Below are 14,432 nucleotides of genomic sequence, written 5' to 3' on the forward strand. Positions count from 1 at the left end.
TTTGAAACACAAATTAACATCTTCTATAGGAACTTCTCATTGCTCTTACTAGGAAATGCTGCAAATATTTTAGAGAAGATACGTTAATTAGCCTATAGGGTCCACTTAGGAAGAATATGTAATGATGTCAGATACAGTGATCCACATCTGACAACCAGATGTGACCCCTATTATAACTGACCTAAAACATTTAAAATGTACTGAAAAGGGGCGCCTGGGTGGCTCAGTTGGTTAAGCATCTGCCTTCGGTTCAGGTCATGATCTCAGGGTCCTGGGATTGAGTCCTGTGTGGGGCTCCCTGGTTAGTGTGGAGCCTGCTTCTGCCTCTCCCTCTGTCCCTCCCCACTACTCATGCTCTTATTCTCTCTCTCAAATAAATAAATAAAATCTTTAAAAAAATTTATTGGAAGTATAGCATATGTTATTCGTTACATGACTAATTTTTCATATTTTCTCTTTGAGATTAGAGATCTCATGCAGGAGTTTCAATGGGGGCTTTATTAGAATGGAGCGCTATAACTGAATTATTGCCAGGAGCAGAAAAAAAAGAATTATACCAGGGCCCATGTTTGGACTAAGAAATATCAAATGTGAGCTGAAGTTGTAGATGTCTGTACATTGCAAGTTGGTCTGCAATTAAATTAGACTGTAAATTAGACTTTACATAGAATCATAGATAATTACATTTGAAAGACAGACTGTGGATATCTGGGAATGGTTTTTAGAATAGGTCCTTTTCAAACATGGATTAAAGAGGCCTTTTTTTTACTTGTCTCATCTAGTTCTTTCATGTTATCTTTATTGAATAGAGAATATAGAGAAACTCTACCTTCAGTGAAAAATCATGGAAACTTTTTATTGATTTGATCTTAGACTGTAATGTCTATTATAGTTCAATAGAGCCTCCCTCTTTATCTTTTGTTAAAAATATTTAAAAAAAGGTGGGGGAAAAATTTGAAGATTTCTTTTCTCCACAAATGACTGATAATTGCCCATTTCCTTTAGCCCCAGCATTTTGTACCTTCTAATGTGACATTTGGTTTACCCAAAATGTTTAATAGTCATATAAAAACATTAAACATAGGATAGGTTCTGGATGATAGATTAAAACCATGAACTTTAATTTAAAAATCAATCTTTTTTTCTATGAATAATAATTACTTCTCTAAAAATGAATGACATTCAAGGAATTACATGGAAATGATTATTGTGTATAATATACAGGAAATCAACATGCAAAATAATCAAAATAAGTTAAACTCTGATTTTATTTTTATTAGCACTATTGAAATTTACATACTATAGAATCACCCACTTAAAGTGTACAATTCAGTGGTTTTTAGTATATTCAGAGTTGTGCAACCATCATCACAATCTAATTTTAGAACATTTTTATCATCCACCCAAAAGCCCATACCCATTAGTAGTCACACACATTTCCTCCACCTACCTATTCTCTGCTCTAGAAAGCCACTGATCTACTTTTCGTTTGTATAGATTTGCCTCTTCTGAACATTCTATCTATAAATGGAATCATACATCATGTGGTCTTTTGTGATTGGCTTCTTTTGTCTAGAATATTTTTTTAAAGATTTATTTATTTATTTTAGAGAGAGCATGGGGGGGAGGGGAGAAGAAGAGGGAGAGAGAGAGAATCTCAAGCAGACTCCCTGCTGAGTGCAGAGCCTGCTGCAGGGCTCGATCCCACAACTCAGATCATGACCTGAGCTGAAATCAAGAGTCAGACGCTTAACTGACTAAGCCATCCAGGCACCCCTTGTCTAGAATATTTTTAAGGTTCCATGTTGTAGCTTGTATCAGTACTTCATTCCTTTTCTTTTCTTTTTTTTTTTTTTTTTAAAGATTTTATTTATTTATTCAACAGAGACAGAGACAGCCAGCAAGAGAGGGAACACAAGCAGGGGGAGTGGGAGAGGAAGAAGCAGGCTCATAGTGGAGGAGCCTGATATGGGGCTCGATCCCATAACGCCAGGATCACGCCCTGAGCCGAAGGCAGACGCTTAACTGCTGTGCCACCCAGGCGCCCCAGTACTTCATTCTTTTTCATTGAGAAATAGTATTCCATTATATGGCTAAACGTATTTTATTTATTCATTCATCAATTGGTGGACATTTGGATTACTTCCACTTCTTGGCTATTATGAGGAATGCTGCTATGAACATTCATGTACAAGTTTTGGTGTGGATGGATGTTATGTCCCTTGGTATATACCTAGAAGTGGAATTGCTAGGTCACATGGTGACTCTATGTTTAACTTTTTTGAGGAACTGCCAGATTGTTTTCTAAAGCAGCTGCACCAGTTTATATCCTCACTAGCAATGTATGAGGGTTCCAATTTCTTCACAGCCTCTCTGAAGCTTGCAATTTTCTTTTTGATTATAACCATTTCAGGGGTGTAAAGTGGTATCTCCTTGTGGTTTTGATTTGCAGTGTTGTGGTGGCTAATGATGTTGAGCATCTTTTAATGTTCTATTTTAAAATCTTTTACTTGGTTAAAAATGTGGACTTTAACCCCATTAGTTGATAGCTGGTAAAACATCATTGTCAATTTTTAGTAGTTCATTACTAATGAGGTCAAGGCTGCAAGGTCTAGCTCTAAACACATTGGTTAGCTTTTATAGAGAAAATTGTCATTAAATAGCTACACTCATATGTCCTAACTCTGTTCAATGATCTGACAGGCCCTTGATCTTGCCACTTAAGAGGGTGTGGATGGATAACCAAGGGTATGTTCTAATGACTCTAAATATTACTCCAATAAAAATACAATTTATTATCAATACATATTTTAAGGGCAATGATTTATTGTTTTACTAAAAATGGTACCTGCTCATTTCAAACATTTTTGAACTATCAAAAAGATACAAAGAAGAAAGCAATAAATTGTCCTAAATCTCACTTTTCCAGAAATAACCAGTTAGGTTTTGGGGAACTATAATATTTCTAAACAGATACAGTTAGATTCAGGGCCAGATGGTTGAATGGATAGAAATAATTTCATGAGAATGGGATCATATTAGATCAGCTTTTTAAAAATAAAAATGTATCAATTAATTTGGCCTGCGTTAACAACAAAAAAAAAGAAAAAAAATAAGTGAAACTGAAGAATGATTAAATTGATTCAAAGCTTACCTCCCATCTTTTTACCATGACTTCTCCAGTTCTGATTATTTGTTCACTTCTTGGGTGACTGAATATCATCATCAGAAAGTTTTTTCAAAAAGGACCCATTGGTATGATAGCAGAAACTTCTGGTGAACCAACACTACTTTTCCATTTTTTAGTATAATACTCCTGATTTTAAATGTACACACTGCCCCCCAAGAATACAGTGTATAAGCCTAACTTCCCTTGCAGCTAGATGCCCTCTAAGTTCAGGCCAGTGAGATGTAGGCGGCAATATTGTAGGAAAATTACAGAAAATATCCTTAGAGGGGATGTGCCCATCTTCTTTATCCTTCCTGCTAGTTGGAATGCAAATGTAAACACTGAAGTTTATCATCTTAAACAATGATGTGGACAATCTGGGCCGAATGTAGTAAAACAACAAGACAGGAAGATTCTGGGTATCTGACTGTTTCCTTATGTTGCTATACCTCCAGACTTTTCATGTGAGAAACTTGATTTATTTATTTTTATTTTAATATTTTTAAAGTTGATTTTTATTTAAGGAATTTCACATGTGATTCCTTTCACTGCCAATTACCTTCGTAATTACCTCCAAAGTCAGAATCATAACCTTCAAAACAGCCCTTTTATTTTATTTATTTATTTTTTAAAGATTTTATTTATTTATTTGACAGAGATAGAGACAGCCAGCGAGAGAGGGAACACAGCAGGGGAGTGGGAGAGGAAGAAGCAGGCTCCCAGCAGAGGAGCCTGATGTGGGGCTCGATCCCATAAGGCCAGGATCACGCCCTGAGCCGAAGGCAGACGCTTAACCGCTGTGCCACCCAGGCGCCCCAAAACAGCCCTTTTAAGAAGAAATTTTGTTCAATCCGCAGTTGTCCCTGTCAGTCCACAACTGTTTTGGCTGGGCTTATTTGATCGCCCCTCGAATATGGACATGCTTCAAAAATTCCCCACCTGTAATCTTTGGGATTCAATTTCTTCAAGCAATTTACCTTAGGCCCCTAGAAGTCAAATTGTAGGAAGCATACATTGATTGCTATTTTGGCAAATGATCTAAAATATATTATTCCTTGTTTCTAATATTGAAAAGTCTTGTTATTTCCAGTGTACTCCATGAGCCTAGCAGAAAATGTTACAAGTCTCATTGTCACCACTGCAATAAACCTGCTGTGGTGGAAGCATGACTTGTGTTTCAATAGAGCCACAGAACTAATACCTTTTTAAAGTTATTTTTAAATTTTTTAAAGATTTTATTTGAGAGAGAAAGGGAGAGAGCATGAGCAGGGGAGAGGCAGAGGGAGAAGCAGACTCCTGGCTGAGCAGGAAGCCTGATATGGGCCTTGATTCCAGGACCCTTGGATCATGACCTGAGCTGAAGGCACATGCTCAACCAACTGAGCCACCCAGGCACCCCATTTATGTTTTTTGCTGTTGTTGTTTTTTGTTTTTTTAAGATTTGAGAGAGAGAGAGAGAGAGAGAGAGAACGCAAGCAACGTGAGCATGGGGAGGGGCAGAGGGAGAGGAGAGAGAGAACCCTCAAAGCAGACTCCCCACTGAGCAAGGAGCCTGACCCAGGGCTTGATCCCAGGACCCTGAGATCATGACCTGAGCTGAAATCAAGAGCTGGCCACTCAACCGAATGAGCCACCAGGTACCCCCAAACTTCTGCCTTTATAAATGACTTATTTGGGGTCTTTAGTCATTTGTTATTAAACTTCAATACAATTGTCATAAGTGCTAAACAATGCCCTTAACTTTGATGTTGAGAATGTCTGTTGCCTTTACATTTACACAATTTAGCTGGGTATAATTCTGATGTTACAGTTTCCTTCTCTATCAGTATATAGATACTGTTCCATTTTTTCTGGCATTGGAGGTTGCAGGGCAGAAGGCTGAGCTAGCTTAATTTCCATACTCATCCTCCATTTTTGTTTCTGCCTAGATCAAAAAAAATTTTTCCCCAGTTTTTTATAGTAAAAGACTTCAATCATGCAGCAAAATTTTGAAAAATACCTAGATTTGGCAATTGCTAATATTTGCCTTATTTGCTTTATTACTTCTTATGCATAGGTTCATGTGTGTGTTTGTATGTATATAAATAACACATTTCTTCCTGAATCATTTGAAGGTAAGTTGCAGGCATAACATCTTACTCCTAAATACTTCAGGATAGGTTTCTTAAAAATAAGATTCTCTTAAAAATAACAGCAATTCCCTAATATCCTCTAGTGTCCACTTTGTATTCGAATACATCCAGTTGTTCCTTCTCCCCACATTGTCTTTTGTAGACTTAAAAAAAAACCCCCAAAACTCATAAAACCCCCAGGATCCAAGATCTAATCACATTGTATTTGGTTTTTGTATCTCCTTAGTCTCTTTTAATCAGGAATAATTCCCCACTTTGTTTTGTATTTTTTGTTTCATTACATTTACTTTTTTTTGATGAGGCTAGACCAGTTGTATTGTATTCTGTCCTATCTTCTGGCTTTACCTGTTTCCTTATGGTTTCAAGTAACTTGTTTGTTCACCTATCCCATATTTTCTGTAAACTGAATTAGATGTTAAGGCTTGATTAGACTTGGGTTAGGTATTTGGCCAAAAATATTTTGTGCATTTCATATTGCATCACATCAGAAGGTGGAAGAAGCAGTTTCTTCCAGTATTGGTAATACTATATTTTTTTTAAGATTATTTTTAACTTCTATACCCAATGTGGGGCTCAAACCCATAACCCTGAGATGAGTTGCATGCTCCACCAACGGAACCAGCCAGGCATCCTAGTGATACTAAATTTGGTAATTTGATTGAGATGTTGACCTCTAGATCTCTCCATTTAAAGGTAGATAATCTGTGGGTGTGATTCTTTAGCATTACCCTTTCATCTAATCATTTTAGTATACATTTACGATCTTTGCCTGCATCAATTACATCAGTGAATAATTTTCTAAATCTATCATGTTTTTTATATTAGTATTCTTAGGTAAATATCTTTCCTTCATCATCTGAGGATAAACTTTAGTTCCCCCCCAAACACACAGTAAATGCTTAAATTTTCCTTTTAATTACTAATTGGTAAGATGGTATAACAGTCTTCTCTAAAGATTGCAAATGATTTTGAAGTTTTTTTTTTAAAGATTTAATTTGAGAGAGGGAGAGAGAACACAAGCAGGGGGGAGGGGGAGAATAGTTCAGGGGAGGGGCAGAGTGGAGAGGGACAAGCTGAGCAGGGAGCCCAATGCAGGCAGGACTCAATCCCAGGACCCTGGGATCATGACTTGAGCCAAAGGAAGACGCTCAACCGACAGAGCCACCCAGGTGCCTGAAGTATTATTCTTCAAGTTAAATAATTTTGTTAAGATATGCCTCCATGGAGACTGTATTCTATGTCATCTTTTCTCCTGGTATACAGTGTACCCTTTAATCTGCAGATTTGGTTAATATATTGCTTTATTTCTGAGTACTTTTTCTGTTCCATTTGTTGGCGTTTCTACTTTAGGAATACCAATGATCTGTATGTTGGATTGGCTTTGCTCTTTCAAGCATCATCTATTTTAATATCCTGTCTTTTCTCTCTGCATTTTTTGTGATAATTTCCAGTGTTGTTTCCCTACTGGTTGTTTGATTTTCAGGCTTTTTTCCCCCTGTTGTTTCAAATCTGTTTATTAGATCCGAAACTGTGTTTACATTAGATTATTTCTTTAGCATGGATTTTCTTCTTGGTATCCATCTTGAAGCTCTTGATAGTTTGAATTCATATTGTAACTAAATTCTTCTTTGGTATAGATCTGCTTCTTTGACATAAGCTTTCTTCCAGATGGGGTTCTTCATTTATCTTTTTCACATAATGAAACTTTCTTTGATGATTTTGGTTTGCTTTGGCTGTGCCGCCCTTTTTTGTTGCTTGTTTGATAGGGCAGTTCTTTCCAAATTGTTTTGATACATTGTGTATGAATTCTTGATATTCTTCTCAGTTTATCTAGGAATGAGTTGATCTTAGAGCTGTAGTTTGGTGGCTGTGCATTATTTTGTCCATTTTTCTATAGCCTGATATAGATATTGGAAAAGGGTGAGTAGGAAAAAGGATGAGATCTATTGGGATTCAGTATAGCCTCTGCTAGGGGACAGGCCTTTGCTCTTTCTTGAGATCCTCAGTTCCACAGTCCACTCCGTGCAGCCAATGGTGTATCTCAGGTTCCATGTATTTTGGCTTATTCCCTTGGCTCTACATGGGGATAATGACCTGATAATGGCAGGGCCTGATGAAACTTATTTCTGCTGAAGACTACTGTTTTATTTTCCTTGTCAAGGAAAAAAAAATCAACAACTCTTCATTATTTTAAGGATATAGTGCAAACCTCTAGGTTCACCTCTACCCACAATCTAAACTTTCAGGCTTATGTCCCCTTTTGATCATACATGAATTCTCTCTTGCACCGATTCTATTCAGTGTCTCTAAATCTATGTTTTCCCACATCTGTCCTTTTCTCCATAGACCCATGTAGAATGTTCTTTCAATTTATCTCAATTCTACCTATACTTCCTATTTCCTCCATGAAGTTTTCCTGACTTATTATAACTGGAAAATCTCTTCATGTTTTAAATTCCTATATAGAATTTATTGTCTCTATATACTTCAACGGCACCGTTTTATGGTATGGTATTTCTGATCTTTTATATTTTTGCTTATGTCTCAAATCTTTTTCAGGAATTTGTTTTTGTTTTTGGTAGTGCCCTTATCTGCATAGTTCCACCTGACATATTTGTAGATTCCTGTTCCCTTAAATGTAACATTGAAACCAATTCACATCTTCTTCATTGCTGCAGGCAGCAACCAACTGCTCATCCAAACTTCAGCACTTCTCTTCTGCAGACTTTCCTACCACTCAGAGGGCTATATTAAAGCTTGAGGTAGTTGAAGAACTAGTAAACGATTACACCGAGAGCTCGGAAAGGAAAGGACATGCTCCCAACCTCCTTTGTATCACCTTTTACAGTCTTTAGTCACTGAGATTTTGAAATCTCTTCCCACAGGTCAGCTGTGGTCCCAATTTGAAAATGGGCTACTTCAGAATTCATAATTCACTTTGGGCAGTTTTAGGAGGACTGCCACAGGCATCTGCGTTTGAAGGCCAAGGCTGGTTGTTCCTGGTGTGAGCACCTTCCCATTTCCAAAATCTGGTTATCCTCAAGTAACTTGGGAGGTAGCTCATGGGAAAGCGCTGGTTCTTAGGGCAGAGTGAGACCACATCCCCCAGCATTTTTCTTCAATGTGGCAGCACCGCACTTTAACAGATTAGAACCCATCTGAACAAAATGGAAAACTGAAGTAGGAAACGAACTTGGGCTTGGGTCAGCTAGCTGCAGTAACCTTCAGGGACTGGTGCGGAAGAAATTCTCGAGGTGGGCCACATACATTGTCTCTACTCCAACTCCACTGCTCCTTATAGATACACACACATGCCGGCCGCCGCCTCAGTCAGTGGGGGAACGCAGGGCGCTGACAAGCCATCGCCCTTGGTGTGCCTTCTTCTGCTCAGCGGGAGAACCGCAGGAACCGCAGACGCTGGTAACAGCCTCTCCACGGTCCCCCTCTGGCCTTGCGGAATTCTGGGACTTGTGGTCCAGCTCCGCGCGCTCCCCGCCCCAGCTGGCACCGAAGGGACTACAATTCCCGGGATGCATCGGGGAGGGGAGGGAAACCCGTGCAAGGAGGGGGAGGGGGCGGCCCTAGGCTCTGGGGCGTCGCGGTTTCCAAGCGCCGAGATCTCGCCTAGTAACCGGCAGCCGCGGTTCCCGAAAGCGGCGCTGTGGCCCCGCCCCTGTTGCCCCGGCTGGAGGAAGAACCTGTCTCCCGCGGCGCCCCAGTGACGAAGCCCATCTTTGGGTGCGGGAGGCGGGGAAGGGAGGGCAGGCAGAGGATTTCGCTCCTCAGTGCGAGATCCGGGACGTTGCTGGCGGCGCCCGCTCCGAGCAGAGGTTAGAGGCGGAAAGAGCTGGGATGCTCTGCGGCCGAGGTGGATCGGGTGTGGGAGGAAGGAGTGCAGGACACCGACAGGGAGGCAGTGCGCGCGGGTCGGGCTGTCGCTGGGGGCTGGCATTCCTCGGACCTGCGGCGGCTGAAGACCGGGATGTGTGTGCCCACATTGCGGGGTGCGGTGGGGGGGGGGCGTCTCTGTCCCCCTACCCCCCGCCGGACTGGAGGCTAACCTTTGAGCTCCCCGTAGATAGCTCAGACCTTCCTGAAGAGGGGTGCACGATTTTTACCACTTGTTAATTATTTAATTTCTTTTGGACCAGGAGCATTAGTAGATAGCGCTTTCCTGCCTCCAACTGCACTAGAGTCTCGTTTCCTCCAGTTCAGAAAAATCTTATGACGCTTGCAGTTGGAGTTGCTGATTTGTGAGAACTGCTAAGTTCTTTATGTTCTCCCCCACCTCCCGGCCAAGAGAGGGTTCACGGAAGATACGAATTTTAAATTGGAGCATCTAAAAAATGACCATTGCATTTTCGCCCTGGCTTAATGGGGAATCAAAGTATTCTCTCAAATCGTATCAGCAACCGCCAGCCGGAAGCGTTTAGGACATATTTAATATCATTAAGGAGATGGATCTGGAGGGAAAAAGGGGGACCAGTTGACCAAAAAAAAAAAAAAGAAAAAAAAAAAAGAAAAAAAAAAGAACTTGGTTTAGTTTGGGGATCGTTTTTTTGGGCTGGTGATTTATACAAAAAATGTTTCTTTCTTCCTCTCTCTTGCATCCTGGGTATAGACTGTCAGTTTCGGATCCAACGATGGTGGTGGCAAAGCTTACCCGGGTTCTCTGTCAAATCAAAGCTGTCACAGAATAAATCCCATTGCCTGCTGCGAAGCCCCCACGCACTGCAAACTTCAGTGAGCGAACTGGGTAATCAGTGTTTGGATATGCAGATCCCTGATTTAAAAGGCGGGGTGACCCCCCCAAGAACCTCTCCTGGGGGCCGAAGCCCGCAGGTGCAGTGAGGCGTGCGCTTGCGGGTGCTGGCGCCCGCGAAGACGCCTTGCCCCGGGAGAGGGAGCCGGGGCGCCCGGCGGGGTCTGGCGGCCGCGCACCGGCGGCTTGTCTCCGGCGGCGGCGGCGGATGATGGTGGCGGCGGGCGCACAGGGCTGTGTCTGTGCGTCGCCGCGGAAATCAGCGCCCGGCGCTGCACACTGAGCCCTTGCAGGTCCTCCGCAGCCCGAGTCTTGGCGAGGACAGACCCGGCGCGCAGGGGCCGCGGACCCGCGCGCGGGGGGGCCGGGGGGCGAGTGGGGTCGGCTTATCATGGCGGATCGGACAGCTCCCAGCTGCCAGCTCCGGCTGGAGTGGGTGTACGGGTACCGGGGTCACCAGTGCCGCAACAACCTGTACTACACGGCCGGCAAGGAGGTGGTCTACTTTGTGGCTGGGGTCGGGGTGGTTTATAACACCCGAGAGCACAGCCAAAAATTCTTCTTGGGACACAACGACGACATTATCAGGTAAGGAGGTGGCCTGGGGTCGTGGGGAAGGGTTGGGTGTGGAGATTAGAAAGGTGAGGAGAAGGATGACCAAACGGGCTTTCCTGGGGTCAGATCCAGGAGCCCTCTGGAGTTAAGGATTCTCTCTGGAACTGTATGGAATTACAGAAGGGCTGCTCATTCTAAAGCTAGGGCAGAAACAGGGTGGGGGGTGCAGGTGGGGAGGGAGAGATCTCCTTCCTCTTATTCCTCTGGAAGGCTTTTAAATCTCTAAGGAGTTGAGTGTCCCGCTGCTTTTTGGGTGTTCATTCCTGCTACAAGTGGAAGGATCCCGGGGAACCATAAAACACTTCTTCCTGCCCTAACTGTGTAAATGTAGGACCAGTAATCTGAACGGTGGATGTCATCTTTGGCAGGCTCCTCAGTAGGTTCCTCAACAAGCAAGAGGGTTAAAAAAATCTAGAAGAAATTTTGCTACAGGTAATTTGGAATCTTCATCCCAGAATCTTTGAAACTGGAAAATTTCTGCAATGGGTGGGGAGTTTGTTTTCTAATATTTCACTTGGCAGTGTTTTAATGCCAAACATATTTATACTCTAAATGGATGCTTCCACAACATCACTGAGGTTATAAAAGCCTGGCAGCTGCTGGACCACAAAATCCTACCAGTCAGCCCCCAGAATGACCAACATCTGGCAGTGGGTGGTCAAGACTGATTAGAAAAACACAACTGGATAAATAGACATTTTAAGGGGCCTTCCCTGTTAAACTGTGGAGGGACATATTTTGATTCTTGGTCCTGTCCTGTCATCTCTGGACCAGATGCATTTTCCTCTACTTCTTGTCAGCTGCTTCTGTGACCAAACAAGGTGTGGTCCAGATGCTGTTCACAGGGAATCCCATTCAGCCTTCAGCAGTTAAGGAAGATTTCCATATGGGAGCCTCACCCACGGGGCAAATGACTTGCTGAGGATAGACTACAACTGACAGAGACCATATTCGTGCCTTCCAAACTTGTGTGTTCATTGATGTAGAACAACTTCTATCACATTTCAGAATATTACCACTTGTGTTCTAAGTTTGCCTTTCATAATGAAATAAATGGTTATGTGGTGTAATGTTAATGGTTTTGATTTCTCCTTGGGGAGAATGATTTAAAAGTCTTGCTTTTTACCCCCCTCCTAGTGTTGTGCTTATTCTGCAATCCCCCCCTTTTTTTCCTGAGCCCTACAGTTGAAAAATTGTTACAAAAGGTAAAAACTTAATATTTGAAAATACAGTAGGATATGTATTTTTAAAAATCTTGACTTTTAGAAAATGAAGATTTTGAATACTAAGAGCTCTACTATTCCCAAGGTTGGGTGGAGCTGATATGTAAAACTTTCTTCTTGTCACATATGAGAAAATAGCTCTTTTCTTTGCTCCCTGATACAATAAGGGTTGTGATTGGGGCCCCGTCTGTCCTGGAGGTTTTCCTTCTCTAATTGCCAGGCTGATTATTGAAGTCACAGGTGCAAATGATTAAAAGTGACTTGTGAAAAGGTTAGATGTTTAAAAATTTAAACCCATTATGTTTTTGCTCTGTCTTTCTTAATGCAGTGCTTTCCATTACACCATCTAAATAAGATGTAGTCCTTTGGGGGAATGGAGAGAGTGGCAATTAAACAGAAAATTCCCTGGGGTTAAATAATATTGTTGTGACAGCTCACTGAACTACTTTGAGGGTTTGAACTCCTAATCTTAATTTTTTTTTCTCTAGTAGGAAAAAAAAAGAAAGAAAGAAATGCACTGTTGAAACTGAAGGAGGGAAAGGGTGGAGTTGCAGTAAACCGCTGTGATGACAGACAGCTGGACTAGTGGGATTGTGATGATATATGGCTTAGTTAAACACTCAGATTGGAAAAAAAGGTGAATGAAGCTGTTTGTATAACTGGTTTGCAGGAAGCCTCAGGCGATGAAAAAAAAACACAATTTAGCTTCTGGTCTATTATGAAGGTAGTTGTGTCTTTACACTGAGTGGTGGCATAGTAATAAGCCTACCCTCGGAGACTGGACTTTACTGCTAAATTTTGGGTGATACTTGGTTGAGTCTGAGTGTGTACAGGTGAACAGAATTCTTTAATGTCCATGTATATGTCTTTGCACATAGGAATAAAATTAAGTCCAACGTTAAAAACACAAACCGTAGATCATTATGTAATTAAAAGCTGTAAAATTAGACTGTTTATGCTGTTACTTTGCTTTATCTTACATATATATCTTTTTCTGATAAATGCAGTATGCAGACAACATTTGTTTTTAGCCTTAGTGAGACTCTCGAGTGCCATTTCTTTCATAATTTTACTCCCAGAAATATATTGAGTATTTCAAATTAATACTGTAAATTGTTGGGAATCTTTATGTATTAACTGTGGATATGGACAGGAAAATTATGCTCTTTTATCTTTATGAATTTCAACTCATGTTCCTGTTACACTACTGATTTTTCCACTTAACATATTGCAGTTAGCTATTGAATGAGGAAGACTACAGCTAAGGTTTCAGTGCAAAAATATTTTGGATTTTTGGAAACATTATATGATTGTTCAAGCTTCTAACTCTTGATTCTTTCAAATGAGACAATGTAAGTAGTTGTCTGTTAGCTTTTTCCTTAGCTTGAAAGCTATATTCATAGTGCATGTATTTCCTCTGCTTTATTTATTGTTCTACTTTCCCCAGAATATTAACTAGAAAGCAGCCCAACAAATATTGATACCATACTCCATTTTATAAAACCGTGTGCTCTCTGAGATCACGATGAACTTTAATAATAATAGGATTTGGCAGAGCTCACCAGAGCGTTAGCATATGTGTCTTCCTGATTTGACAGACTATGTGTTTAAGTCAGATTTTTTAAAATGTTGATATGTGAAGCATAATATGATTTATTGGATGTGGAGGCTTAGTTTTATTCTTTTGAATGATTACCCTTCAGTACAGATAACAGATTAGAGGATGATGCCTGTTTTAGCCCTGATAGCGCTGTGACAGGACAGGTAAATACTAGAAATGTTTGCTCTCAGACTAACAACAGGACTCAGTGCAGGCTTAGAGGCAAGGCTGGCAACAGAGACTGGAATATTCACTAACTTGGTTTCTACTTCAGGTAGCGCATCATGACACAAATGGAGTAAATGAAAGAAAAGGTCATGAACACATTTTGCTCTGTCATCTCCCTTCCGTTTTCAGTGACTCCATTTAAGACGTTTATCTCCTTACTCTGGGTTGGTATATTGTTTCTGACTAGTTCCCTGTCTCCATTTTCCTTTTTCTTATTTTTTCACTCTGTATTGCAAGGAAGGTTTTTCTGCAATACTCTTTCAGGGGAAGGACTTTGTATTGACTTTGACCTTGCACACACTCAGTGGTGAACCCCACTGTGCTGTTTACTGGAGTCATCCGAATGAGTGGCTTGACCACTTGTTTATATGTGACATGGGGATAATAATACCTAAATTGCAAACTGTAACTTTTGGAGGGAACGTATGCAAATGGTTTAGACTGGGACCTGGCCCTGTGCTGGTATTCAATACCTACCTGCTCTTAGTGGGGGCATTACTAGTATTTCATTAAAAGCACACACTTACACCTTAAACAAAAAAGATTGTTCATTGTCCACCAGCGGAAGTTTAAACTCCTTAGCTTTCCATTCCTTCTGGCCCTAACCAACCTTTCCTCCCTTATTTTCCTTTTTTTTTTTTTTTTAAGTATAAATTGTTTGCTTCCCACTGGCCATATAAAAAGATTACTCTGTTCTTTCCTG

At 41.0% G+C, this 14,432-nt stretch overlaps 1 protein-coding gene and 1 non-coding gene across 3 annotated transcripts in view; one reads left to right on the plus strand and one right to left on the minus strand.

Moving 5' to 3' along the window:
- Positions 1 to 4,281: 4,281 nt before the first annotated feature.
- LOC113247556 (small nucleolar RNA SNORA1) lies at positions 4,282 to 4,416 on the minus strand. The gene has a single exon (XR_003313297.1). It is a non-coding gene; the product is annotated as a small nucleolar RNA SNORA1 (small nucleolar RNA).
- Positions 4,417 to 10,454: 6,038 nt separating this feature from the next.
- Positions 10,455 to 14,432, plus strand: part of EML6 (EMAP like 6) — a 274,663-nt gene continuing 270,685 nt past the window's right edge. For both annotated transcript variants that reach the window (XM_057309390.1, XM_057309391.1), the window contains exon 1: positions 10,455 to 10,651. In XM_057309390.1, coding sequence (XP_057165373.1) covers positions 10,455 to 10,651 — 197 coding nt within the window. The remainder of the gene's footprint in view (positions 10,652 to 14,432) is intronic.

This window comes from Ursus arctos, unplaced genomic scaffold, assembly GCF_023065955.2.
Source record: "Ursus arctos isolate Adak ecotype North America unplaced genomic scaffold, UrsArc2.0 scaffold_8, whole genome shotgun sequence".
NCBI classification, from domain to species: domain Eukaryota; kingdom Metazoa; phylum Chordata; class Mammalia; order Carnivora; family Ursidae; genus Ursus; species Ursus arctos.